At 39.7% G+C, this 27,431-nt stretch overlaps 2 protein-coding genes across 2 annotated transcripts in view; one reads left to right on the top strand and one right to left on the bottom strand.

The window, feature by feature from the left end:
• The first annotated feature begins 2,708 nt into the window (after positions 1-2,708).
• On the top strand, positions 2,709-7,535 carry LOC109813011 (uncharacterized). The gene is made up of 3 exons (XM_029271738.2): positions 2,709-3,958; positions 4,260-5,452; positions 7,076-7,535. Exons 1-3 carry the CDS (start codon positions 3,328-3,330, stop codon positions 7,133-7,135), a joined length of 1,884 nt encoding a protein of 627 aa, XP_029127571.1. The 5' UTR covers positions 2,709-3,327; the 3' UTR covers positions 7,136-7,535.
• Positions 7,536-12,615: 5,080 nt separating this feature from the next.
• The window catches only part of LOC109802234 (uncharacterized), a 35,466-nt gene continuing 20,650 nt past the window's right edge, over positions 12,616-27,431 (bottom strand). Inside the window, exon 2 of the mRNA XM_020363516.1 lies at positions 12,616-13,380. Within this exon, the coding sequence (XP_020219105.1) occupies positions 12,616-13,380 (765 nt within the window). The remainder of the gene's footprint in view (positions 13,381-27,431) is intronic.

Consider the following 27,431-nt stretch of genomic DNA (forward strand, 5'->3'; position numbering starts at 1 on the left):
GTCTATTTTTCTAATCCAATCGAGTAGAAACAATTATTTTTACACAAAAACACATCATATGCCATTAATTTCCTGAAATCACATATCAATTAACAATGTCCAAATTCCTCATGAAACCCTGATCCACAAAGACATTCCAAGGGATTCAATTATCTATTAGAATATTAATTTTACCAAATTATACAATAAACAAGTTTACAATTCAATGTAGAATCTAATTGGATAATCAATTTCAGCTTCAGAAAAGAAATGGAAGAATCTTAAGAATTTAGGGATTTCTTTCACTACCTATTCTCTCTTGTAATTGTAACAGCCTGATTTTCACAGATTATACGAGGGCCCAAAGCCCAATAGGGGTGATTTAGTAGCCTAGAACGGGCCGTTCCAAACTACTAAAACGAGGGTGATTTAGTATCTTAGAACGGGTCGTTCCTAGATTGGAACGGGCCGTTCCAAAATACTAAAGTTGCCTACAAATCTTAGTTGGGAACGGGGCGTTCCCGAATTGGAACGGGGCCTTCCAAACTACGAAAAAGGCTTGTAACCCTAGTTGGGAATAGGTCGTTCTGGTTTAAGAACAAGTCATTCCAAATATGAACGTTATGGGTTAAATGCAACCCTAGAACGGGCCGTTCTGGTTTGAGAACGGGCCGTTCTGGATGTGAATTTTACACATGCCGTCAGAGTCCAGAATGGGTCATTCCAGATTTGAAATGGGCTTTTCCGGTGACGCTTGATGCCTATAAATAGAGAGCTGTGACACTCCCAAAAAGCACACCTTTCAATTCTGACTTCTTTCAGTTCTGACTCCTTTATTCTATATTCTTTTCTTTTCCTTCTACACTTTCTGAAGACCGAGGGGCACTCAGAGGAGGAGACCAAGGAGATCTCTATTTTAGTTTTAGCTACTGTTTATTCAAGTACGGGGGAAAAGGAGATTATTTGTACGCAAAATTACATGAGGGAATTGGGTAGAAGAGGAAGCTCGTAAGATTATGAGTAATTTTATAATTATTTATGTTTGGAGAATTATTGGTCTTATGAGATTCTGTATGTGTTGAGGATAAGAAATATATAATTAATTTGTAAGGATGATGATCTGGGAGAGAGAACGAAATTGTAGAAAAGTGCCTGTGAGTTAGGTTTTGGAAGGTAATTTATAATTTTTTCTGTTTAAGGAATTGATGATCCCATTAGATTTTACATGTATTGAGGATTAGAAATATATATTTAATTTTTGAAAATGATGATTTAGGAGAGAGAATGAAATTGTAGAAAAGTGCCTCTGAGTTAGATTTTGGAAAAATTGAGAGTTTTACTATTTTGATTTAATATTGTATTAAATTGGTGAATTAATTGAGTTTTATATTAATGTATAAATATTATTGTTATATTATTGTTATAGATGTGTATTCATGGTGAATTGCTTGAAGGTTATGTGAATCATTGTATTGTGTAGACTTATCTGTATGTGATATGGAATTTGAGTTATGAAATGAGATGTTGATGTGATGTGATTGTGGTTCCTCACATTAATGACCAGGGATAAGACGGCCCCTGGGTAAGTGATGCTACGGGGAGGGCGTGCCCCTGGCATGGTGTGGGATGAGTGAGGCAATTAACACGTATCACTTATGTCAAATATGGCAGCCCTGACATAGGGTTAATTGTAAGATTTGTGTGAATTGTGATGTGATTGTGGTTCCTCACACTAATGACCAGGGATGAGACGGCTCCTGGGTAAGTGATGCTACAGGGAGGGCGTGCCCGTGGTATGGTATGGGATGAGTGAGACAATTAACCCGTATCACTTATGTCAATTGTGGCGTGGCCTTGGCATAGTGTTAATTGTAAGATTTGTGTGAATTGTGATGTAATTGTGGTTCCTCACACTAATGACCAGGGATGAGACGACCCCTGGGTAAGTGATGCTACAGGGAGGGCGTGCCCATGGCATGGTGTGGGATGAGTGAGGCAATTAACTCGTATCACTTATGTTAGTTGTGGCGTGGCCTTGACATAGTGTTAATTGTAAGATTTGTGTGGATTGTGATGGATTGATGTAATTGTGAATTGAGATGTGAAGATGATGAATGATTGATAAATTATGATATATATAAATGCTTGTGAATATTTCATTAAGTAATGAGTAATGATGAGATTATGTTGTGTTTTTCTTATGTGCTTTACATATAGATATTTTCTTTTCTCACCGTACAATTTGTGGATGTTTTAGATGAGGAAGATCTGACTTTGAATGACCTCTAGAATGCCAACAATTAATTTATGGGTATGATATGATATTATGACATTGAGACAGAGAATTTCTAAGACATGAATTGTATTTGTATATGGAATTGAACCTATTATTTTGAAAATATTTTGTAACCTCTTAAGTTTTATTTTCCAAGTTTCATTTTCAAAATATTTTATTTGTATATGAATTGTATTTGTATATGAAGTTAATACGCTAAAATTTAAGAATTCGCAAAATTAATCTAAAAATTATATTTTAACTCTCTCATCTCTCATAATAAATTTTCTCTCACTTGATATGCTCTATATATATATATATATAAACCAACTTTACAAGTTAAACAAAGAAGACCAAAAACGTGGCACAGCTGCATGTGCTGAAGGCAGATGGCAAGGCTAAGGTTATGCGATTAATAACAATATAAGCACCACGTGGAAAGTTCGGAAGTGTCAGCAAACGACGTCGTTCCTTCCCTCCGTGCGTCCTCTAACTTTCCCCGGTATCTCTTGTTTGTCCCACACACAATGAAGAAATCGGATGCAACTTTGGTGGTTTTGCATTAATAAACTATTTTACAAAGCTTTAAAACTTGCCAATCTCAAACAATTCTTCCCTCAATCATCAATATTCTCCTTGATTCCTTTCTGGCTTTTCTTTTCTTTTCTTTTTATTATTATTATATCCTTTTCAAATCTCATACCTGAAAAGTGTTCTTATCCTTGCACTCAACTTTGTTACCTCCAAGGCACCATCTCTAAGCATTTTTCTCCAGAAATAGGAAGAAAAATAACAAAAGGGTTGAAGTGCAATTGTGGTTTGGATTGCTGATTTTTCCAAACCATGATCTTGGGTTTCTTTTGTGTTTTTGCCTTTTTCTTCAAGTTGTTCTACCACCTTCTTTGATCTGAACCCTTTTGTCATCACACCTATATTGCTTATGGATGCTTTAAATTTGAGATTTTGGGATAAGGGTCGTTGAATTTTTTTGATTTTCCCTGGTGGATCTTGTTTGTTATGTGTTATGTTTCTTTTATCACATGTGATGGTCTTTCTGAGCACTTCAGAGGAAGATGGCTTCGCAGGAGACTCACTCTTGGACGTTGGGAGGACTTATTGGTGCCTTTATTGACCTTTTCATAGCTTATTTTTTGTTATGTGGATCAGCTTTTGCTTTCTTTGTGTCCAGATGGTTCTGGTTTATTGGGTTTTGTTTGCCTTGCCCTTGCAAGTTGAGTTTTGGGTTTAGGAATAGCCGTTTCTGTTTGCATAGAATGCTCTTTGAATGGCCTTCAAGGAAAATATGTTCCATTCAAGTTATGGCTGTTAAGAGGCTCCCTTTTGATCTGTTTGGGGTGGGTGCCAATGATAGAGTGTTTTCTCAGAGAACACCTGATATTAGGGGTGTTGAGTTGGGAGATGATGCATCTTGCAGTTCATTTTCAGAACCGCGTTTTCTTTCCCTAGTTGATAGGGAAAACGTGTATGATGCTAAGGGGAAGAGGGTCACAAAACGAAGGTCTGGAATTCGGCGCCGGAGGAAGACTGGTTATGATTGTGTGAAAGTCTCTTCAGCAGTTCCTTCAGATAATCTGCAATCTCATGTCGTGCTCGCTCCTTGCTTGCCTTGTGATGGCAGTAATATTAGAGATAAAACCAGTGCAAGCACAAGTCCTTCCTCAGGGAAAGGAGTTAGTGTAGTTGGTAAGTGAGAAATTACCATCATTCTTGTTTATTTGACTGTTTAGGTTAAAGTTACGTGTTCTTAATGTGAATTTGTATTCTTCTAACATATGCTACACACTCCCATATGTTAGCTTATTAATGATTCTTGCAAACTACCAAGGTCAGCATCTTGTGATTATAATGATTAATGATTTCCTAGGCTTTCAAAGGGGTAACAAGTTGAATCTTATATTCTTGTTGAAAACCTATTCTATATATTATTGTATACAAACTAGATATTGGTTTTTGACTTTCTGTATTTTGCCATTGTTCTATTTAGATGTTGAAGATGGTCAAACTGGCCATGATTTGGATGAAAACACCTGTCATAGTTATGAATTTAATGGATCAATGGTTGATAGTCCAGGGCAGGACAGATGTTTAGTGTCATTGGAACACTACATGAATAATGCGTGTGACATTGTCCAGATTGTTGGTAATGAAGAGGATCGTATCAAGATGTTAGAAAATGCACTTGAAGAAGAGAAAGCTGCCTATGTTGCTCTTTATCTTGAGCTAGAGAAGGAGAGAGCTTCAGCTGCTACTGCTGCTGATGAAACCATGGCTATGATATCGCGTCTGCAGGAGGAGAAGGCGTCAATGGAAATGGAAATGAAGCAATACCTGAGGATGATAGAAGAGAGAGTTGCTTATGATGAAGAAGAGATGGATATTATGCAAGAGATCCTTATAAGAAGGGAAAGAGAGAACCACTTTCTGGAAAAGGAACTTGAAGCTTATAGGAAGATGGATTCAAAAGGAAGTGACCAATCATATGGCAAAGCAAAGGTGCAATATAATGAATGGGGACAAAGACCTTCAATTTCAGTTGAAACATATGAAAACTCAACTGTTAAGAAAGGTTTAATGTCAAATGTATCCTTGAATTATATGGTTGGTCAGACTTGCATCAATACAGAAAGTGGAGAAGAGCTGGAGAAAAACGCACAACATAAGGATCAAGTGCATGATACTGAACCTGATGTTCTAGATGTCCATGTCATTGATGACAACATAGAACTAAGGATAAAGGAAAGTAAAATTTTAAATAGCTCTTCATTGAGTACTGTTACAAATGAACTCACAAATAGATATCTTGAATTTGGAAGTCTAACAGTACCTAGCAATAGTATATTAACTAATTGTCCAAGTCCTGGTAATAGTGTTGATGGCACAACTAGTAAGTTATCCATGTTCTCAAACCCGGGATGCAAAAGTTTGTCTTTTGATTATGGAAGTGAATCAAGTGCAGTTGAGAATGAAAAGTTAAAGATTTTCAATGAGATTGAAATTCTTGGAGAAAGGTTGAAGATGGTAAAACATGAAAAGGAAAAATTGTCACTCTTCGCACAGAACGGAGAAAGTGAAAAAGGCCGGTTGAAGCTTCTGGAGGAGATAGCAAACCATCTTCAACAGATTAAACAGTTGAGAAACCCTGTGCGTGGGGCTTCATTGCCCCCTTCCTCAACTAAGGTATAAGTTGTCATGTATACCGCTTGAAAATTTTTTCTGGGCCAAATTAATCTTTAGAAGCATATGTGTGCAACAGTTCTTTAGTCATGGTTCTCTGTTGTTGACTAAAACATTGTGTGGTTATTGTGTTTGTCATTTTTTCTAGCATATAATGGTTCATTATGGTTCTGTCATTTGAGACAAATGACAAAGATTTGCTTGAATTTGACATGACTCTACAAATACAAGTTCAGTATATGGACGGCAAGCTAGCGAATTATCACTGATTTAGATAGATCTCCTTATCTTGATTGTAGAACTTGTTGAAAATATGCTTCAATATCTTTAATTTGAGAATGGATAATTTAGGGCCTGTTTTACTTGCATTTTCATGGTTCATTTTTTGTTTTATCTTTTTAATTACAAAACTGCCTCCTTCAATTTGTTTTCTGTTTTCAAAGATTTAAACAGGAGATAGAGAAAAAAAATGTTGTTCAGTGTTTCCTATACAAACCTTTGAAAACATGAAACAAACTGAAAACAAGGTGACAGTTTTCTAATTAAAAAGTGAAAATAGAAAATGAAAACAAGAAATAAAAACACAAGTAAACAGACAGGAATTTGTTAATTAAGGCAGGGAGGAGTGTTGAAAATGAATAATTTGGTTCTTTTAGGAATTTGTTATTTATGTTGCAAAACTTTAAGCTGTTGTTTAGATTTGAAGATATTATCAATTTTTTTTTAAAGATAAGGATGTTGTTAGTATTTGAATTTTGTATTACACTTTAGCTCTAGACATAGGGACCAAGAATGAAAGTTTTACAAAAAAAAAGTTGAAGGACATGATTGGAGAGTTAATTTAAAGCCAACATAGCTGTCTAATTTAAAGTTCAAACTCTCATATTTGAAATTGAAGGACATGATTCGAGAGTAAATTGAATGTAAGCTTGAGGAGATTAAAAACTTGATCTAAAAATACTTTATTGATAAAAGGACTTTGATTTTACTTTTTATGTATTGTCAATGTTGTGTTAAATTTACCTACGTTTAAGTTTAATCATATTTGTTACTCTTCCTAGTTAAGATGAATTGTACCTTGCCCAGTATTGTGATATCTGAGAACTTTGCCTTAGAACATTCTCAATATGGGCTCATGGGAGATGATTAGAAAATTACTAATTTCAATTTGTTTTCAGTATTGTCACCCTTGCATGCCACAATTGCACACCCTCGTGTCTTAACCTCTTTCTTCAATCTGTTTGTCATCAACTGAATCTGTAATTCTTGCCTAGTAGGCAAGCACAATACTTTCGGTTCTCTCCTTGAACCATTCACCCCTCAACACCCAAATGCATTGTCATTAAGGTTCAACTCAAAAGCTGTGGTTACTTCACATTAAGAAATTTTGTTTGCTATGATATTTTCTTGTATATCAACTTTGCATATCCACAAACAAAATTTGCTTGGTAGTTGGCGCTAATTTAACATCAGATACTTCAATTATTGGTACATTTCTTGTATTTGTCATTGTTGTGTAGCTGAGAACACAGTAATTTTATTTGTATTGTGAATGGTCATGATGCAACCCTTAGTCACTGTTATGTTGCTTGATGACCAATGCTAACTATACCCCTTATTTTTCAGGTGAGCTCGAGGAAAAGACGTTGCCAAAGTGCTTCTTCGGACAAATGTGAAAGCAACTAAATCATGTAAAGTTTCACCAAGTTTGCGGCTTGACAACTTGTACATGGCAACAACCATTTCGGGTAGCTACTAGAATTCAGAAGTACTTTCCTTTTACCATTTTGTGTGTTCTATTAGTATGTATTATAGTCCTCTAGGCTAAATATGTAGTTAAAATAAAAGTACAGTTTTGAATATTATGCCAGGTATAGGTGTCTTTTGTCCCTCCTTGGGAGGATATGTGGCTCAAATGGTGGAATGTGAACTGTATATATCTTTCTCTTCATTGTTCTTGTTCTTGTAGCTTCAGGTATCATGTCTATAGAGGATAGAGGACAGCTTATGAATGTAATTATTGCTTTCATTTCTTTATGCAACAACTTTATGTAATAATAATATTATTATGTGCTTGTCTCTGTCATTTTGCTTTTAAATTCTTTTTTGGAGTATTTAAATGAAAAGCTGACTAAGGGCTTCAAAAGTAGAGAGACCATTCTTATTATTATATTCTCGAGGCAATAGTTTTTTTTTTTTTTTTTTTGGGATTGTGACTAAGCATTAGTGGCTGACTTCTCTGGTGTTTGATTAGTCATATCATATGCAACAGTTTCTTTCCCAAAATTTTTATCTTTGAACTATATTTTGTTTTATTTTTCATGACCAATTTTTATCTTATTTTCGAATTTTGATGTTAATATAAATTTTTGATGTGTTATTGTGTATGAATAAAATATAGCTGCACTGGTTAACTAAAACCATGTAGTTTTTTTTTTTTTTAATTGAGCATTTTTTTTCATATATAGATGAGTGATTTGGGACTAATATAGAATGTTGTGATTGACAAATAACTTTGTTTCCATGTAGGAAGGAGTTTCATCCTCTTATTTGTGCACAGAAAAAATATCTGTCGATAAAGTTTAATTTCTTAAATGAATCTATGTACTTCGATAAAATAATTTTTGGTATTTGGTCAAGGGTTACTTTGGATTCCCTCAAGGATCAATGAGTTTGGAACGGAAATTATGGATTTTCTTAAACGAAAAAGAATAAAATATATTGATAATGAAACTTACAACAAAGTTAAAGATTAAAAGTGGAATAAGTGTATATTGATAAAAAATAAATAAATAAATTCTATCCATATACACGGCATTTTTCTTCGTTTAGGCTCACTAATTAACAATAGTTTTGTTGCCTAGTGATTGTGTTTTGATGTGATATGCCTGGGAGTCATTTTCGTGTCCCCAGTGGTCTTGCACTATTTTATATGTCCATATATTCTAATATTGTCGCATATCCAATACCTAGTTGACAAAATTAATATACAATTTGCTTTTTGTGCCCTCTGATTTGCTAGTTGCTACTGCGATATTTCATTGTATAGGGATTAAACTACTAGGGTCAAGGAAAAGTAGTAGTATGCATAAAGTTTTTGACTTAGACTATGTTGGCGTCATTATAATTTTTATGGATAAAAAAATTATACAGAGATGATTTCTGTGATGGGTTGGATGGGATGTTCTTGTAGGGAGTTTTGAAGACCCAAGTTACTAGAAATTTTGGCAGAATAATAGCAAGGGGGGAAAATAATGTAGCTGAATTGGGACAAGGTTATCAAAAAACCGTTATAACGCCGCTATAACGGTATGGCGGGGCGGTTTTGGGCCTCGCCGCCATTCGCCATCCGCAAAATGGCATTTTGTGGCGCCGTCCGCCATTTTCGGCATGGCGGCCGCCATTTCCGTTTTGACCCATAACGCTATAAAGGTGATAGCGGACGTAACGGGTCTGGGGCCAGTTTTGGGCTTCAAACTAGGCCCAACAAGTATGCCCTAATGGTTTTAGGGTTGAAGAATGAGAAGCCACGACAGCCACCCACCCAAACGCAGCTCATCTACCTTCAACCAGTCTCCGATGACGTTCCTCTGCCGTCGCCCACCACTCGCTGGTCATCTCTCTGACCGGCGACCTGAACCGCGGTGGTCCACGGCTTCGACGACCTGAACCACAACGCGGGCATGAATAGGACCTATGAAATTCGAAACCATCTTTGATCACTGTCGTTCACCGTCGCCCACCACCCCTTGGTCACGTTTTTGGCCGGCGACCTGAATCGTGGTGGTCTTGCACTCCGGTGAACAACTCTGACGAGCAACTCCGGCGAGTTAAAACCTAACAGTTTTTTTTTTTCTAGTTTTAATCCTCCTTTTTCCTTTATTTTTTTCCTACTCCTTTGAATCCTTTCTTCATTTTTAATGAGTTGGTTGCTGCATCTGCAACAAGAATTTTTTTAATCTTAATTCTTCTACTAATTGGGTCAATTTAAATTTCTATTTTTTTTTATAAATTCTAAAATAATATTGAGTTCCTATTTTATTATTGTTCCTATTTTATGAAGAGAATGATTATATTGAGGAAGAGGAGGAGAAGGATGATGATGAGAAGGATGATTAGATTAGCAAAATGCTTCTTGTACTCTTGTTTTTCTATGTTTTTTGTTGTGTTTTAATCAATTATGTTATGAGACTTAATGAATTATGGTATTGTTGTTATGATATTTAAGTATTTAAGTTGATATTATGTTGCTTTTAATTTAGTTTTGTTACTTGTTATTTATTGTTTTGCTATTTTCTTTGTATATAATATATATAAATATTTTTATTATTAATTTTTTTTTTGTCCGCCATGACGTCCGCCATAGGCCGCCATGGCATCCGCCATAGAGTTATAAAGGATTTTTGGCCTCGCCGCCATAGACCGTTATCCGCCATCGATAACCTTGAATTGGGATCAGTTATTATTATTTGTAGGTGTTGGTAGATATGTGATCCTAACGGAACTATTTTTTTGTTGGTGAGGCCCCTTCCCAATGTTGTTCATATCCTAGCTAGGACAGGATAATTCGCGACGAGGGACCTTAGACCATACCAAGATGAGTACTATGGTTGGCTCTCTCCGAGAATTAGGGATGGCAACAGGGCGGGTCGGGTACGGGTTTCATGATACCTGTCCCCGTCCCCGGGAGTTAAACTCATCCTTGTCTCCGTATCCGTCGGGTATGTAATTTTCATCTCCATCCTCGTCCCCGTCGGGTATCGGGTATACCTGTACCTTTACCTGTCATTTTTTTTATTTTTTATTTTTTATAAAAAATGATTTTTTAAATTATTTTTTTATTATATTATAATTATAATTAAGTTATTTCTCTATCTCATATTATAATAAATAATCATACATAAAAAATATTAAATTTTTTTAATATAATTAAATTGAAAGTGGGTATTAAATTAAAAATAGAAACGGGGACGGGTACAGGTACGAGTATGAGACGGGTAAGTACATACCCGTACTCGATTTAAAGTATCGGGTTTTACCTGTATCCGTACCCGTACCCGTACCCGATCAAGCCGGGTATTTCTCGTCAAAGTTGGGACGGATTCGGGTATTATCTGCGGGTACGAATATATTTGCCATCTCTATTGAGAATGTTTTGGGGTATGGGACTGCATAGGACCTCCGTTTTATGAAAAAAAAAATGATTTAAATTTACTTTTGGTCCTATAGTTTTATAAATGTGCAATTTTAGTCTCAATTTTTAATTATTAATTTGGTTCTTATTTTCTAAATTGAGCAATGTTGATCTATTGTTTAATGTGTCATTCAAAATTAAACAAAAAAATTCTGACCAGTTTTTGTAAAGAGTATTATCTAAAGCTAGTTAATCAAGAAGACAAAATAGTATTATTAAAATTTAAAATAAAATTATTTTCATAAGTTATAAATTTTAATTGAAATAAAAGGCATAATAAAAAAGCAACGTTCCTTCCATGGCTTAATTTTAGAGATTATGATCAAATTTGTAATAAAAAGTATTTAAAATAAATCTTAAAGTTAAGCATTAAAGATATTGTTTTTTTTTTGAAAAAAAAAATAAATATGCTAAGACATCACTATGTAGAATTAAGATCCTAACCAGGTTAGTACCTCAATTGACGTCAATCATCTGCAGCATATCAACATGGACTAAAAAATTAAAGTAAGTAAAAAGTACAAAGTGGGGGGACCAAACCAAAACCCACCTAAAAAATACAAAGAAAGGAAAACAAAATTTGGTTACCAATGCCAATCAATTGGCATAGTCCAAACCATGTCAATAAGCTACATACAATCAACATGATTCTCCAAAATTACCAAAAATGTTTAAGAGTATTTGGCATATCTAGCAGATCTTGCTACAGCTCTCCGTTGGTGCTCCTCATAGGACATCTTGTGCAAAGGAGGAGAATCAATATCTGAATCTGCCTCTACATCACTCCTTTTTCTTGATGTAGACACCTTATTCCTCCTTGGTGGATTGGCAACCATTGTTGCAAACCATTGTTGCAATCCTTTTGGGGCTAGATTCAGCTGCACCTGCCGAACTGGATACTATCTTATTAGTGCCTTTTTTGTATGCTGCAGCAGCTGCGCTTCTTGTTAGAATTTTGGAGCCGGGGCCTGCTACCCTTCCCACATCTAAGTCTGCTGTTGTGTCCATTTCCTCAGGATCACTCTCATATTCTGAATCAGAATCAGAATCAGTTTCTGCACCATCCACACGACTTGTACAAACTGAGCTGGCTTAGCTGTGACTGTACCAGCCTTGCTTCCCACAGCTGAACCTGCTTGTGAATCCACTGAACAATCAGCTGCATCAGTTTGCTGTACCTTTAATGCACCAACAGCAGCTTCATCCGTGGATATATCTTCTAGAGGTGGCATACCTTCAAGTGAGTTGTTATCACTATGGCTGGCCTCACTTGCTGTCGAATGGACTGCCACAATTGAAGAATTGCCCACCACTACTGCAGCAAATTTTATTATGACAGCAGCTGATTTAGCGCCAGAAACTGCATGCGTCTGAGAGGCCTTTACATTGCTCCATTGATGATCATTAGCTACAACCAAGGGAGTGCCAAGCGGTGCTGCAGTAGCTATCATTTTGGCAGGGACAGCTGGAACAGGTTTCACAAAATTGGACTGCACCAAGCCAGCAGCTGAAGCAAGTGCAACCACCAAGCTACCAACCTGCTGTGCAGCAAGAGGTGTCCCTAGCCCAGCTGCGTGTTTGACAGCACCTGCTGCATATTGAACCAGATTAACGCCAAGCTGGTTTGGCTGATTTAGCTGCTGCATATTATCAGTTGAAATGTGTGCTGGCTGGTCACCAAGCGATGCTGGAGCAGCTAGAACAGCCGCGTTTGTGACAGCTCCTACTGCAGATGCAGCCTTGTGTTGATCATCAGCACAAGGAGAGACTGCATCATGCTTTAGCTTAGCCAAGCCACCAACCTGAGCATTTGGTGCTAGTTGAGCAGCTGAGTCACCTACGTGCTGATCAACCTTGGCGTGATCAACCACCTGAGTGGTGATCAATTCTACAACGTCCATTTTTTCAGCTACCGCTGCAGATTTTTTGCTTGGCTCTCCATTATCCGAATTTGTACTCCTCCATGCTTCATCTACAGGTTTTTGAATGTTACAAGAAAATTATCATGTCCAATGCATTGGCATAAAGAATAATATGCAGGGATCCTGTCAAAATCTAAAGTCACATAAAAAGCAAATCCTTCCCTCTCAACCAGCAAATGATCTGGAATGGCTTCAGCAAGATTGACTTCCACTAACACTCGTGCAAAGTGTCCATAAGATCTTTGTACCGTGGCTTGGTCTATTGCAATAGGTATGCCTAGACCCGAGGCTATGGCAAGGATGATCCTGCTGCACCAATATTCCTGAGGCAACTCATAAATCCATAGCCAAACATGTGCAAGAGAGTTCTTGAAGTTTCTTGGATTGAAGTCCAGTTTCCAAAGGGAGAGTCGAAGTAATCCGGGTTCCAAATTCCATGAGCCAGCTGCAAGAACCGTGCCAAGATCCTTGCTATGTTGGAATTCAAATTCAAAGTATCCACGTCCAAGAGAGATGACTGTCCAGCCAGCAAGATGTGTCCATAGCCTAGAGAGTTTATCTTTGAGCTCAACAAATTTCAAAGGTTTTTGGCCTTTGGCCAAGAAGACTCTCCCATGAAGATGGTTGCGGCAACGTAGGAGTCCTTCTTGGTAATCTTGCTCCGAAATTTTTACAGCAATGGAGTCTCCCTTCCGGCAAGGCTTAGGGAGAGGGAGATCACATGTTGAAGCCAAGTTTGTAGTCAAGATTTTAGCAAAAGATGGTGTTGACGGAGGTTGAAGAATGTTGGTTGATGGAAGGTTGGCCACACACGGCTAAGGACAAAATTTGTCCACCATGCCTAAGCATGGATGGCCGGAAGCACCAAGAAGTGAAAACAGTTCTTGAGTGAATCTTGGAAAGTTTCAAACCAAGTGAATTTTGTACAAGTAGATACCTTTTTTCTGAGCAAACATAAGTCCCTTTTTGGGAGCTACAGATCGAATTTTGATCTGATTATTTGTTTTGATAATATTGATTTAATAGGTTTTCTATGCAGGTTTTGATAGGTTTTGATTAGTTATTGAATGATTCATACCGGTTTTGAAACATATAAAATCTTGATTTTTAAAATAAAAAATAAAATAAAGTTGTTTAAATAAAATTTATATTATAAATTTAATTAAATTATTTAATTGAATTTATAATATAAATAAAAAAGTTTTAATAAATAAAATAAAAAGAAAATAAAGAGTGAGTTATAGAGGCTTAGGTTGGACTCTTGAGTCTAACCTGGAGATTTATTAAAAATAAGAAAACAAAAGTAGATAGGTCATTTTACACGTCTTGTCCCATCAACATTAGACTTGGAAGTAATTGCATTGGGTGCAAAAGAGACAAAGAGGTTCTTGACCTCTCCACACTAGGTGTGGGAGTAGCTATGTTAGGCACGAACATGATAGAGAAGGTCCTTGACCTCTTTACATTGGGAGTGAGGTTTGCCTTATTGGGCACCACTATGTTGATGAGAAAAAAAAGTTTTCAAAGTAATAATTAGTAGAGGAGCTAATGATGATTGGTACTATTAGAAATAAAAAAGAAGAAATAATCTTGGTTTGTTAATTAAAAAGGAGAAATAAATGGGGTGTTGATAAGGGAAGAACAATAAAAAGAGAGGAACAAAATAATTATAATTGAGTACATATAGAAAGGAAGTGACTATGATGAATAAGAGTATAAGAAATGATGACGATGACGATGATGATGATGAGTAGGTCTAAGTAGAGACTTAGCAGTGATGAAATCTAGGCAAATGCATGTTAACTTGTGGAAAAGTTCAGACAAAGAGGTTGGCAAGTTTTTGTTGTGGATATAATTGCATTATTCTTATGTTGTAATGTTGTGTGGAGTCCATGCATTTCATGCATACTTTCTTTGAGAGGTGGTGTTAATCTATGTAGGAGGATCTCTATGGTTTTTCACCTAAACCTTAGGGGCATTATGGTAAGGAGACCCTAACGAGTATGAAGGACAACCATGACTAGGGATGGCAACGGGACGGGTTGGGTACGGGTTTTATGATACCTGTCCCCGTCCTCGCAACTCAAACCCATCCTTGTACCCGCCGGGTATATAATTTCTGCCCCCATCCCCGTCCCTTCAGGTATTGAGTATACATGTACCCGTAAAAAATTATTATTATTTTTTATTGCAAAAAGAAATACATAATATTTTTAAATTATTTTTTCATTATATTATAATTATAATTAAATTGTTTCTCTATCTTATATTTTAATCAAGATATTTCTTAATAATTAAACAACTATAAATATTTCACATTATAAGAAATAATTACACAATAAAATATTAAATTTTTTTAACATAATTCAATTGGTTACGGGTACAGGTATGGGCGGGTATGTATATACTCGTACCCGTACCCGTACCCGTACCCATCAAACCGAGTATTTCCCATCAAAGTCAGGACGGGTTCGGGTATTACTCACGGGTACGGGTTTATTTGTCATCCTTAACCATGACTGACTATAATGCTTCAACTGGACTATGATAAATCTCCCCTAATCAAGAGTGGATTAAGAGGGTCACTAGTGATTCGGTCCGTGTTCTCTTAGGTTATCTTGTACTAGAGCACATTTTAGTGATATTGGATATTGGTACCATGTGCATATATATTTAGGAATATCAGTTGCATGAGTTTTTAACTAGCATTGTGTATGATCTGGATTTGATGTGTTGAATGATATGAGATGAATCTTGAGTATTGGGTGAATGTATGGATATAAATTATGTTAGTGTTCTACCCTTATACCTTATATGTGTTGTATATGGGTGATATATATTCTCACTCCTTTGTGTTTGTTTTGTTGTTTCTTGCTTGGGCTAATTGCCATGTCAGAGTAGACCAGGTATATGAGGTCAAGCATAAGGGAAATGAGGCTTAGTGTTTTAGTTTGATATTTTGGGGTCTTACTTTAATAGTGTGACTTTGGGGCTAAAGGACCATACAATATTCTCTTTAGTTATGGATGAAGTTTAGATTTGTTTTTTATGTTTATTTATTTTTATATGTTTTGTAAAAGGCTTGTCTGTGCCTTGTTTATAACTCTTGTTTAGTTTATTTCCTTCTTTACTTTGAGGAAGTTTTATCTATAACATGTGAACCCTTTTTACTAGAAGTACTAATGAAGTTGTTTTATATTATTTTTTTTAATTAAACATGTTTTCTTATTAAAAGTTTTATAATTAAGGCCTTGAGGGTAGAAGGGTATCACGTTTAGTGGTGTTAGAGCAAATTGGTTAATTTGACTAGTGTGTTATAAAAGTTTCCTATGTTTTTGTGTGTACTCTGACTTATATTTTGATGTTTGAGTTGTTTTAACCTTGTGTATGTTTTTGTGAACTAGAAAAATAATGGCAGGAAAGAATGACTGCCCTTTAGTTGATGCCTTACAAGCAATAATTCAAGTGATGGGGAATGTGATTGTTGTGGAAACTAACTGTTTGTCGAGGTTTCAGCAAAATGATCCACCTACTTTTAAGGGTAGATATGATCTTAATAGGGCTATAGGGTGGAACTTTAAGGTGGAAAAGATGTTTCATGCTATGTAATACCCCATTAAATAGAAGGTTTCACTTACTACCTTCTGTAGACCCCTAAAATTGTCCGGGTCGGAAATAAAGCTTGAAGACTCTCGAAGACTGAAGGATAATCAGCCAGAAGGACTCCTCGAAGGCCCTAGGAGGGTTCTCTGTAGGTCTAGAGGTCTTAGAATAGCTCAAAATAAGGAAGTGGAGGGAAAAAGCCCAATACGGCCGTACTGAACTTAATACGGCCGTATTGAAGCTTCAATACGGCCGCAGCGAAACTCAATACGGCGTATTGAAGTTTCTGAAACTTCAATACGGCCGTACTGAAGTCAATACGACCGTATTGACACTTCAATACGGTCGTACTGAAGTCAATACGACCGTATTGACACTTCAATACAACCGCAGCGAACTCAATACGGTCGTATTGAAATTTCTGAATTTCAATACGACCGTATTGAACTTCAATACGACCGTATTGAAGTTCAAAAATTTCAATACGGCCGTATTGCCCCTGTAGGCCGTATTGCGCCTATTCCCTATAAATATGACGTCAATTGGACGTCATTCCACACTTTTTTAGATAGTTTCAACCCTCTCCTTGAGTATTCTGGGGTTTTTGAGCAGTGTTCTGCCCTAGAAATCACTCGGAGAGTTGATCCGACGAAGTTCTTGAGCCCCGAGCCATTTTGCTTGAGGATCGAACCTAGTCGAGGGGAAATCTTTTTGATTCCCTTAGTTAAAATTTTGTTCTAGGAGAGCGAGGAGCGGGCTTGTAGAGCGAGGGAACGCCAAAACGCTTCCCAGTTCTTTGCAATATATAAAAGCACGCTTCAAGAGGTTTCCCTTCAATCCTTCCTTTTACTGCTTTCTGTGTGCATATTTAAACTGTCATCATGTAGATAGTCAATTTATAATTGCTTAGAATAAATAGGGGTAATTTAGTAATTTTATACTGTTCTTTTAAAAATAATCTGTCATAGGGAACCCGAAAGGGGCGCCGTGGGGTGCTAACACCTTCCCCACGCGTAACCGACTCCCTTACCCAACTCTGGTTGTAGTGGCCAAAGTTGATTTTTAAATCAATTGCCTTATCCCTTTTTCCAATGTTTTGAGTAAAACATTGGTGGCGACTCCACGAACCCTCCTTTTGCGAAAACCACTAATCCATGGAGGGTCCCGCTTGGGATTAATATGGATTGGTGAGCCTTTTAATAAAATTGCTCGTTTGATGAGGTCTCAGTTTGAGAATAAGTCATTCTAGCAATCCACATTTTTTAAACAAATAAACGAGTCCAACCATCCTTCGCGAATGCCGAAAGCCCGTTTCGGGCCGGTGGCGACAGATGGCGACTCCACTGGGGAAGCCTCGAGAGTCAGTCCCATTTAGTGACAGATTATTTTTAACAAATAATAGTTAAAATTACTTTATTACCCCTCACTTGTATGATAACATGTTTATCTATTTGGCTTTAATAACTGTTGTATTTTTAAATTTACGCAATTGTTTGAAATAAAAACTGCACACAAACCTTTGCACACAACAGTTCCCTCTATACCCGGGGGCATGAGTGATTAACCATAGGGAGTGGATGTTAGTACGGCCGGTTGTCGAATGGGTCTATAGGTGCCCGTAGACCGTTGTCGGAAAGCATCACTCAAGGTGATAACCATGAACTTGAGTCCGACGGTGCGTTGGAACTTTCCATCGACCTACGACGAGAGGAATTGGGTCCCTATAATGGGGGCACCTTGGGGGCCTTTGACCAAGTGAGAACAGTTAGATCCTCCTTGAATATGCACTTTTCTGCAGGAGACCCCTACCTCGTGATTCGCTCGTGACTGTTCGTGGATGAGTGAATTGTGTGTGCATTTTTATGTGACATTGTATGAGCATACATTTGCATTCTTTAAACATACAACATCCCTAGTAAAATAAAAATAAATAGAAATAAAGATTTTCTAGTACATGGTGTTAACATCTGCCTCCATTGCATTCATATAGGTAGTTTCCCTTTTCACCCAAAATATACAAAAAGAAAAAATACGTATTTATCCAAACCAAGCAATATCATGCATCATCTTAAGAATATCCCGAAAACATGATAATGCTTAGTTGAAAAAAACACTATGCATGCATATTCATCGCCATCATCTCATATCATGCATTGTATTGTAGATTATGGAGAGGTCTAGGGAGGTGCAAAGGCCATTAAAGAAAGTGGACTTCCTATTATACCGTGCTGAAAGGTTGGATCACCTCTGTACCTTGATGCCACGAGAGGCTCGTTTGGAGTTCGAAAAATCTTATGGACGAGTCCTTGACTTGATGAAGATTTGTGTGGATCCAGCTTTTCTGAGAGCCTTGGTCCATTTCTGGAGTCTCGATCTACACTGTTTTGAATTCCCCCAGTTTGACTTAGTTCCTACTCTCGAGGAGTACGAACTCATGCTTCGATGGCCCAAATCAACAGGGGTCTATATTTTCCATGGAAATCATGTGGCCGTAGAGAGAGTTGCCACTCAAGTCAAACTACTACCACGATTATCTGCTTTAGTGGGGAACGGCAGTATCAAGGGTTGGAAGCTTGCTATGATCGAAAACCACCTTTCTTCTTTGGCTGATGAGGGAGATTGGTTAGCTTTCAACAAGACTCTAGCGTTAGCCGTGTTTGGGATGATCCTATTCCCCTTTCACGCTAACACAGTGGACCATGCTGCTATGGACGCCTTCTTCGCTTGGGACGTACATATGAAGAGTCCCGTGCCTGCCATTCTTGCCGACACCTTGCTTTCTGTCAGCTTATCTCAACAGAAGCAAGGGAAAACTATCCGATGTTGTACCTCCTTGTTGTATGTGTGGGGCATCACACACTTTTATGCCTCTAGTCATATGGGGACTTTGCCCGATCCTTTGAGAAGTTTTTCGAAGATCCCCGTACGCCGTCGGTATGCTTCCGAGTGGAAGGAAGAGATGGAACAGTGGAGTATTGAGCACTTCACGTGGGTTTGACCTTGGTTCCGTCCAAACAATGTATTGACAAGATGCGGCAGTTATCCAAGCATACCATTAATGGGCCTCAGAGGTTGCATAGCTTATTCACCTAGATTGGCTATGAGGCAACTCATGAGGACTCAAATTGTTCCTACCAAAGAGGAGCTTGGAGGGTTGTGTTTCTCCTTTGATTCCGAACATCAGAGGGACATGCACGCTATCATTAGAGCATGGGAGAAACCAATCTATGAGGGAGATCGAGAGCTTGGAAAGCCTCGGGTATCCGTCTCCACCGACTATGAGATATGGAGGAACGAGAGAGGGGTGTCTCAACCATCCACCCCTTGCGCAACCACAACCACAAGGAGGTTAATGCAAGAACAAGTCGACGCCTTGACCAAAAAGCTGGAAAGTATGGAAGCTCAAATGAGATTTCTTGAAGAAAAAAATGAAGAATCCAGTTTTACTATTGATGGTCTTCAAAGGCAATGCAAGAAGAAAGACCACGAGATAGAGCGGCTCAAGGATGAGTGTGCTAACCTCAACGAGGAGACTACTCGGGCATCCAAAATGCCAAAGGTTGAACCGAGTAGTCAACTCCAAGAAGTCAACGCAAAGATAGCACACCTTGAAGCCGAACATGTAAGGCAGGCACAGTTGATCAAGAACATGCAAGACGATCTGCTCTTGACTCGATCCGATGCACAACAATGGCGGGAAGTTGCTCAACAACAAGCCGCAAACCTTTCCGATTTCCGTAAAAAGGAGAGGGAGGGACTAGCACAAATGGCCAGACTCCGAGAGGAGAAGGATCGAGCCGAAGACGAGCTTAATGAGCTACAGGCCATGATCAACTACTATACTCAGAAAGCGAAGGAGGCTCAGAAAATCAGTGACGATATGAGCCAAGCGGTCCATACACAGATTAAAGCAATGGGTCGTCACGTCGAGGAAGCCGAAGATGAGTGGCAAAGAAACATGAACCCGCCTGTGGGTTTTTACCGGCTTTTCTCTTATTGTAAAAAATTGCTTCAAAGCATTGTATAAAGTTGTACACTTTCTTTAATGAATAAAACAGTATTTTTGAGATTTATTGCCTTTGCATTTCATAGTCATTCATTTGCATTTATCTCTCCCGGTAATTTAATAATAAATGTTAATAAAAAGAAAGAAATAATCGATGCGTATGTTCAGAATGGATCGCACGCCATTGGTCATTAAATGCAAACCAACAACTGCACCAAGCAAGCACACGGCGACTCCATTGTTGGTAATCAAGACAGACGAAAGGGAAGGTCCGACACCGTTAAGGATCATCGCTCCGAGGCCTTTCCCCTACAAAACAAATAAGGCTGTGCCGTGGATATACGACATCCACTCTTCTGCCGACAGCGATATCTCCAACATCGCTGGACTTGGGGGCATGACTAGGAGTGGCAGGATCTACACTCCCGAAGATCTGCACGATAAAGCTCCCAAGAATAAAGGAAAAGAAAAGGAGAAAACCGAGGAAGATAGAGAATCCGAGGAGGAGACTGATGAGTTGTTAAAATTCATCAAACAAAGCGAGTACTCCATTGTGGATCAACTTCACAAGACACCAGCAAAGATCACTTTGTTGTCGTTGATCCTAAGCTCCGAACCGCATCGGCAAGCTCTGTTGAAGGTCTTGAACGAGGCGTATGTGTCGCATACCATCTCCCAAGACAAATTTGAGGGAATTGTTAGCCACATCACGGCTAATGATCACCTTACTTTCACCGATGAAGAAATCCCCGCCGAGGGACCTAATCACAACAAGCCCTTGCACATCTCTGTAAAGTGCAAGGAGTACCACATCGCAAAAGTCTTGGTGGATAACGGATCTTCCTTGAATGTGATGCCCAAAAGAACTCTTGATCAAGTGGCAATCAAGGGAGTCCAAATGCGCCCGAGCAACATGATCGTTCGAGCTTTCGACGGTTCTAAAAGAGAAGTGGTGGGAGAAGTCAATCTTCCAATCCAAATTGGACCCACCATCTTCAACGTCGAATTCCAAGTGATGGATATTACTCCTGCATACAGCTGTCTCCTAGGCCGACCTTGGATTCATGATGCGAAAGCTGTACCCTCTACGCTCCACCAAAAAGTCAAATTCATCGTGGGTGACAAACTGGTGACCGTGCAAGCTGAAGATGACATACTCATCAGTAAGCCATCCAACATACCTTATGTGGATGCAGCAGAGGAAGCTTTGGAAACCGCCTTCCAAGCATTGGAAATTGCCAATGTTGAAACGTTTCCCCGAGAAATGAAGAAGGTAGCCCATATGCTCACAAAGAACGGATACTTGCCAGGACAAGGATTGGGCAAGTACTCCCAAGGAATCCCGGAGCTACCTATTATCAAGGACAATCCGGGGAAGCAAGGGTTAGGATACAACCCTGTTAAAGATCAAAGAACGAAGAGGAATCAAAATCCTTCTCGACGTTCTTTAAGCCAGATCTTTAGGAAGGCTGGTTCACAAATGTCGAGGCCAGCTGTTGTCATCAAGTGTCCTTCTCCTTCCGATAAGGATGTATAGACTCAGTGACTATTAGAGATCACTCCTCGGGGACAGCCCGACCCCCGAGCCTCGATAGGGCACATGTTTCCATTATGATTAGAATAAAATCATTCTTCATTAATTTCTTATTGATTCTTTTCTTGCTTACAATAAAGTTCTAGACCACATTATTTAACCCTGTTTGAATGAACATAAATGAGGTTAAGATCGTCTTAATAATCAATAAACCCGCATCATTTTTATGTGGAAGAGTGCATGACAGCTTGGGGCACCTTTTCTTGGCATCAATAAATGCCATCATGGATAAAGAAATCCTAAAGATAATAAGCTCGGCAGGAAACCCAAAAGGGGACTGCGCAAAATAAGAGCAAAAGACCCGCTAGGAATCCCACAAAAGGGTGACCTAGGCAAAAATTAGGGTTACAAAATAATGAACAACAACAAAAGCCCGCTAAGACATCACAAATGGGTGTTTTAGGCAAAAGTTAGGGCCGTCAAAAAAAGAAAAACAAAATAAATCCATGATGGTACCATCAATCGAATTCAACAAGGGGCTCAAGAAAAGCTATCCAAGTTGTCAAAGCACAATCATTAATAACGAAGATGTGCTTAACTTCATAAATGTTTAATCGAACAAACCTAAACACAATAAGCCTGCCATTGGCCAGCCATTCTTACAAAATCCATTTTTCAAAAATAAAACAATCCCCTCTAAAACACAAACTTTTGAAAAATATACCTTTTCCTTCTTTTCTCTCTTGTCCCCAACGATTTTTGAATAATCTAGTGGAAACATGGAGATATAGTGGTCAATAGGAGGGTTGACACATCTTCTAAAGGAAGGGAGAATCATTTGGTTGATAACACCAAAAATCAAATATGCATCGTTCCTCGGTTACAGAAATCGGCAAAGCACAGTCTGTCTGGAGGAATGGCAAGATCCAAACAAAGAACGCATCGATTAATTCTTTTGAAAAACTGAATCAAATAGAATTAGGTGCATCTCATTTGCATACATGCATACAGATGATAGGTGTACTAGAAGATCACTTATTCTCTGTTTATCTAAAAAAAAAAAAAAAAAAAAAAAAAAAAAAAATCATAAATCAGAAAAATCCAATACGCCCGTATTGGTATTAATACGGTCGTATTGGAGTTAACGTTAAGGACAACGTTTCAACTCCAATACGGGCGTATTAAAACCGAGTACGCCCGTACTAAACCCCAATACGGTCGTATTGAATCCAATACGGTCCGTATTGATTATAAATTTTGTACATCAACGGAAAGGCCAATACGGCCGTATTGAATCCAATACGGGCCGTATTGGCGGAATTTTGCCTATAAATAAAGACTTCCCCTCCCTCATTTTGCATACCTTTCTTCATTCTCCACATTCCTTGCTTGTGAGTGCATTCCTAGAGAGATTATCGGAAATGGCAGAATCTTCTCGCAAAAGGCAGAGAGCCCCAGCCAGACGTGTAATGACAGATCGACACCGGGACCGGCTACAGCTTATAGAGACGTTCACCATCGAGCCGTCAAGAGTGCTCGATTTTGAGCTTCTCCAAGCAGTGGGCTTGGAGAATGATGTCAGGAACTACTTCGACGCCATAGGATGGGGATTTGTCCTTAATCCACCATCCCAGCTATATTTGACGGCCACGAAGGAGTTCTTGGCTACAGTCGGCGTCACGGAGTCGACTAACAGCTATAGGGAGGATGTTTGCGCGGTGGATTTCTGGATGAATGAAGGATACCGCACGCTGACGTTGGACGAGTTCAACGTCCAGGCAGGTTTTTTCAGCCGCACTGATCAGCTGGCCTTCCGAGATGCCATATGCGAGTGGCCTGATCAGTGGACTCCGGTTGAGATGTGGAGTTTGCTCACTGGCCGACGGGATTATCATTCAGGGGTGAAGGGCTCCCGGCTCCCGACTGCTCTTAGGATCTGCCACAAGATCCTCACCAGTACTATTCATGGCAGGTCCAAGAGTCAGGAGTCGATTACACGACCGGATCTGCTGGCCTTATATTGCATGGCCACCGGCCGGAAGGCCAATCCTGGATATTTCTTCCTTGAGCACGTGAAGAAGTTTGGGGTACGAGAGGGAGGAGAGTCCAGACAGGGGTACATCTTGGTTGCCCCACTCCTCTCACAGCTGGCGGAGACATGGGGATGTCCCGATGGTGCAGAGCCAGGGGCATTGGCGCCAAAGTTGATTGGTGCCTCCACCCTGATTAACATGAAGATCATCGCTAGATCGCCAGGAGGGGGGTTTGTGCGAGTAAATGGCCTCGAGACCTTCGACGACCTCCTCAACAACCTCGACTTTGAGGGAGGCGACACCCCGCAGCCAGAGGCTAGCACGTCACGGTCGGACAGGGGATACTTTGACGCCCGCTTCGACACACTGCAGCAGAGCATTGACACGCGATTCGATGCTTTTCAGCAGAGCATCGACACGCGATTCGATGCTTTTCAGCATAGTGTCGGTACATGGCAGCAGAGTACCGATGCTCGACTAGATACCTTGGTGCAGGGGTTCGACAACCTCTCCGTCTGGATGCATCGCCGCTTCCCGGACTCGCCTCAGGACCCGCCAGCAGAGGAGTGAAGACTGGCTTCTGTTTTATTGCTTTTTCATGTACTAGTTTGGTTGGGCTTAGCCCCATTTCTCAAATTTTTCTTGTACAAATTCATTTTTAATGAAATTTGCAACTTTTGAATTCAAAATTCTCTAGCAATTTAAATTCTGTACAGCAAAAGCCAAAAACATAAAAAAAGGCAAAATACAGAAAAAGCCAAAAAATAAAAAAAGCAAGGATACAGAAAATCCAACAATCAGTTTGCACAGAATAACTGAGCCTGGAGAGGCTTGCCGAAACAATACTCCTCATCCCCCACATTAAAGAATAATTGAGCCTGGAGAGGCTCGCAGAAATAATACTCCCCAGAGAAACCTCAACTCACGCTCTTGGACTCAAAATCCCCAGCAAGAGCTATCAAAGCAAGATCGACGACATTCCCAATGGGAGTACGATCACCCAAGCAGAATATCCAAGTCAAAGGACTTAAACTTCCTCAGTGAAGATAGCTCTCCAACTCAAGTGTCGAGTGAGGCTAAGCCTGTAGAGGCTTCCCAAATAATACTCTGGGATACATAAGATCCCCAAATCCCCAGTCGCCTACTCAAGAGGCATCCCTGCGGAAGGAAAAAAATAAAATTCCCCAAGTGGAATCTGGCTCTCAGCCAATCATTGAACGTCAAGCTGATACGCCTAACAGAAGAGGCTAATCAAAATCAACGACAAAATCCCCCAGTGGATAACAGCCTACACAGAGGCAGCAAAATCAGAAAACCGAAAGAGACACCCGAACAAGGATAAACCGGGATACTCCACCAACGTCGAAAGGACGTCAGCCAATCATAAGGCACCGCTCACACCAGAAAGAGCATCTTTGTGTCTGCATCCCTAAGGAATCAGAAATTCCCCAGTGGGCACCAACTACGCAATGGAAAGTTGGGACACAAGAACCTATGAGTAATTGCACATCCCCTAGACGGATCCCTGCGTTATCCAGCCCTTAGTGGCACAAAATCAAAAAACAACCGTCGAAGCAGCATCGTGGACTGTGGAGACAAAATCATCACGAATCCCTGGAAAGGAGATATTCACGCTACCCCGTCGTCACAAACACGGAGGTATGCAGCTTCCGGCTCGGGCAATGAGCGAAGCTATCTCTGGAAAAGGGGTACTCACCGCTTACCGTTGTCACAAAGGTACTTAGCTTCCGGCTCAAACAAAGAGTGAAGCTAAGCCTGGAGAGACGGTACTTACAGCTTCCAGCTTGGGCAACAAGCAAAGCAAGGCCTGGAGAGGCAAAACTCACACTGCTTACCGTTGTCACAAGGGTACTCAGCTTCCGGCTCGAACAAAGAGTGAAGTTAAGCCTGGAGAGACGGTACTTACAGCTTCCAGCTTGGGCAACAAGCAAAGCAAGGCCTGGAGAGGCAAAACTCACACTGCTTACCGTTGTCACAAGGGTACTCAGCTTCCGGCTCGAACAAAGAGTGAAGTTAAGCCTGGAGAGACGGTACTTACAGCTTCCAGCTTGGGCAACAAGCAAAGCAAGGCCTGGAGAGGCAAAGCTCACACTGCTCACCGTCGTCACAAGGATACTTAGCTTCCGGCTCGAACAAAGAGTGAAGCTAAGCCCGGAGAGGCGGTACTCAACCATCAGCGTCATCAGAGGCGCGTTGATGTCCAACTTCCGGTTCGGGCGTCGAGTGAAGTTGACCTTGGAGAAGGTAAACTCAGCTACCGAGGATGTCAGAAGCGCCGAGGTATGCACCCACCTGGAGAGGCTACTCAACATTTTTCCACCGGAAGACGCTACAAGTCAGAAGGTCGGCACAATACCCGGACAATTGGGTCAACTCCTTTACTTGTCAGCCGATACACCAAAAGGCCGTCCGACTAAGTAAAGGGGGGGCAGCTGTAGACCCCTAAAATTGTCCGGGTCGGAAATAAAGCTTGAAGACTCTCGAAGACTGAAGGATAATCAGCCAGAAGGACTCCTCGAAGGCCCTAGGAGGGTTCTCTGTAGGTCTAGAGGTCTTAGAATAGCTCAAAATAAGGAAGTGGAGGGAAAAAGCCCAATACGGCCGTACTGAACTTAATACGGCCGTATTGAAGCTTCAATACGGCCGCAGCGAAACTCAATACGGCGTATTGAAGTTTCTGAAACTTCAATACGGCCGTACTGAAGTCAATACGACCGTATTGACACTTCAATACGGTCGTACTGAAGTCAATACGACCGTATTGACACTTCAATACAACCGCAGCGAACTCAATACGGTCGTATTGAAATTTCTGAATTTCAATACGACCGTATTGAACTTCAATACGACCGTATTGAAGTTCAAAAATTTCAATACGGCCGTATTGCCCCTGTAGGCCGTATTGCGCCTATTCCCTATAAATATGACGTCAATTGGACGTCATTCCACACTTTTTTAGATAGTTTCAACCCTCTCCTTGAGTATTCTGGGGTTTTTGAGCAGTGTTCTGCCCTAGAAATCACTCGGAGAGTTGATCCGACGAAGTTCTTGAGCCCCGAGCCATTTTGCTTGAGGATCGAACCTAGTCGAGGGGAAATCTTTTTGATTCCCTTAGTTAAAATTTTGTTCTAGGAGAGCGAGGAGCGGGCTTGTAGAGCGAGGGAACGCCAAAACGCTTCCCAGTTCTTTGCAATATATAAAAGCACGCTTCAAGAGGTTTCCCTTCAATCCTTCCTTTTACTGCTTTCTGTGTGCATATTTAAACTGTCATCATGTAGATAGTCAATTTATAATTGCTTAGAATAAATAGGGGTAATTTAGTAATTTTATACTGTTCTTTTAAAAATAATCTGTCATAGGGAACCCGAAAGGGGCGCCGTGGGGTGCTAACACCTTCCCCACGCGTAACCGACTCCCTTACCCAACTCTGGTTGTAGTGGCCAAAGTTGATTTTTAAATCAATTGCCTTATCCCTTTTTCCAATGTTTTGAGTAAAACATTGGTGGCGACTCCACGAACCCTCCTTTTGCGAAAACCACTAATCCATGGAGGGTCCCGCTTGGGATTAATATGGATTGGTGAGCCTTTTAATAAAATTGCTCGTTTGATGAGGTCTCAGTTTGAGAATAAGTCATTCTAGCAATCCACATTTTTTAAACAAATAAACGA

Source organism: Cajanus cajan, chromosome 3, assembly GCF_000230855.2.
Source record: "Cajanus cajan strain Asha chromosome 3, NIPB_CcT2T_4, whole genome shotgun sequence".
NCBI lineage: Eukaryota > Viridiplantae > Streptophyta > Magnoliopsida > Fabales > Fabaceae > Cajanus > Cajanus cajan.

Bases quoted from the DNA above. Each gene is read 5' to 3' on its own strand.
- LOC109813011 (XM_029271738.2), top strand. From the start codon at position 3,328: ATGGCTTCGCAGGAGACTCACTCTTGGACGTTGGGAGGACTTATTGGT. The intron at 3,959-4,259 runs GTAAGTGAGAAA...TGTTCTATTTAG, and splicing joins GAAAGGAGTTAGTGTAGTTG to ATGTTGAAGATGGTCAAACT. The intron at 5,453-7,075 runs GTATAAGTTGTC...CTTATTTTTCAG, and splicing joins TGCCCCCTTCCTCAACTAAG to GTGAGCTCGAGGAAAAGACG.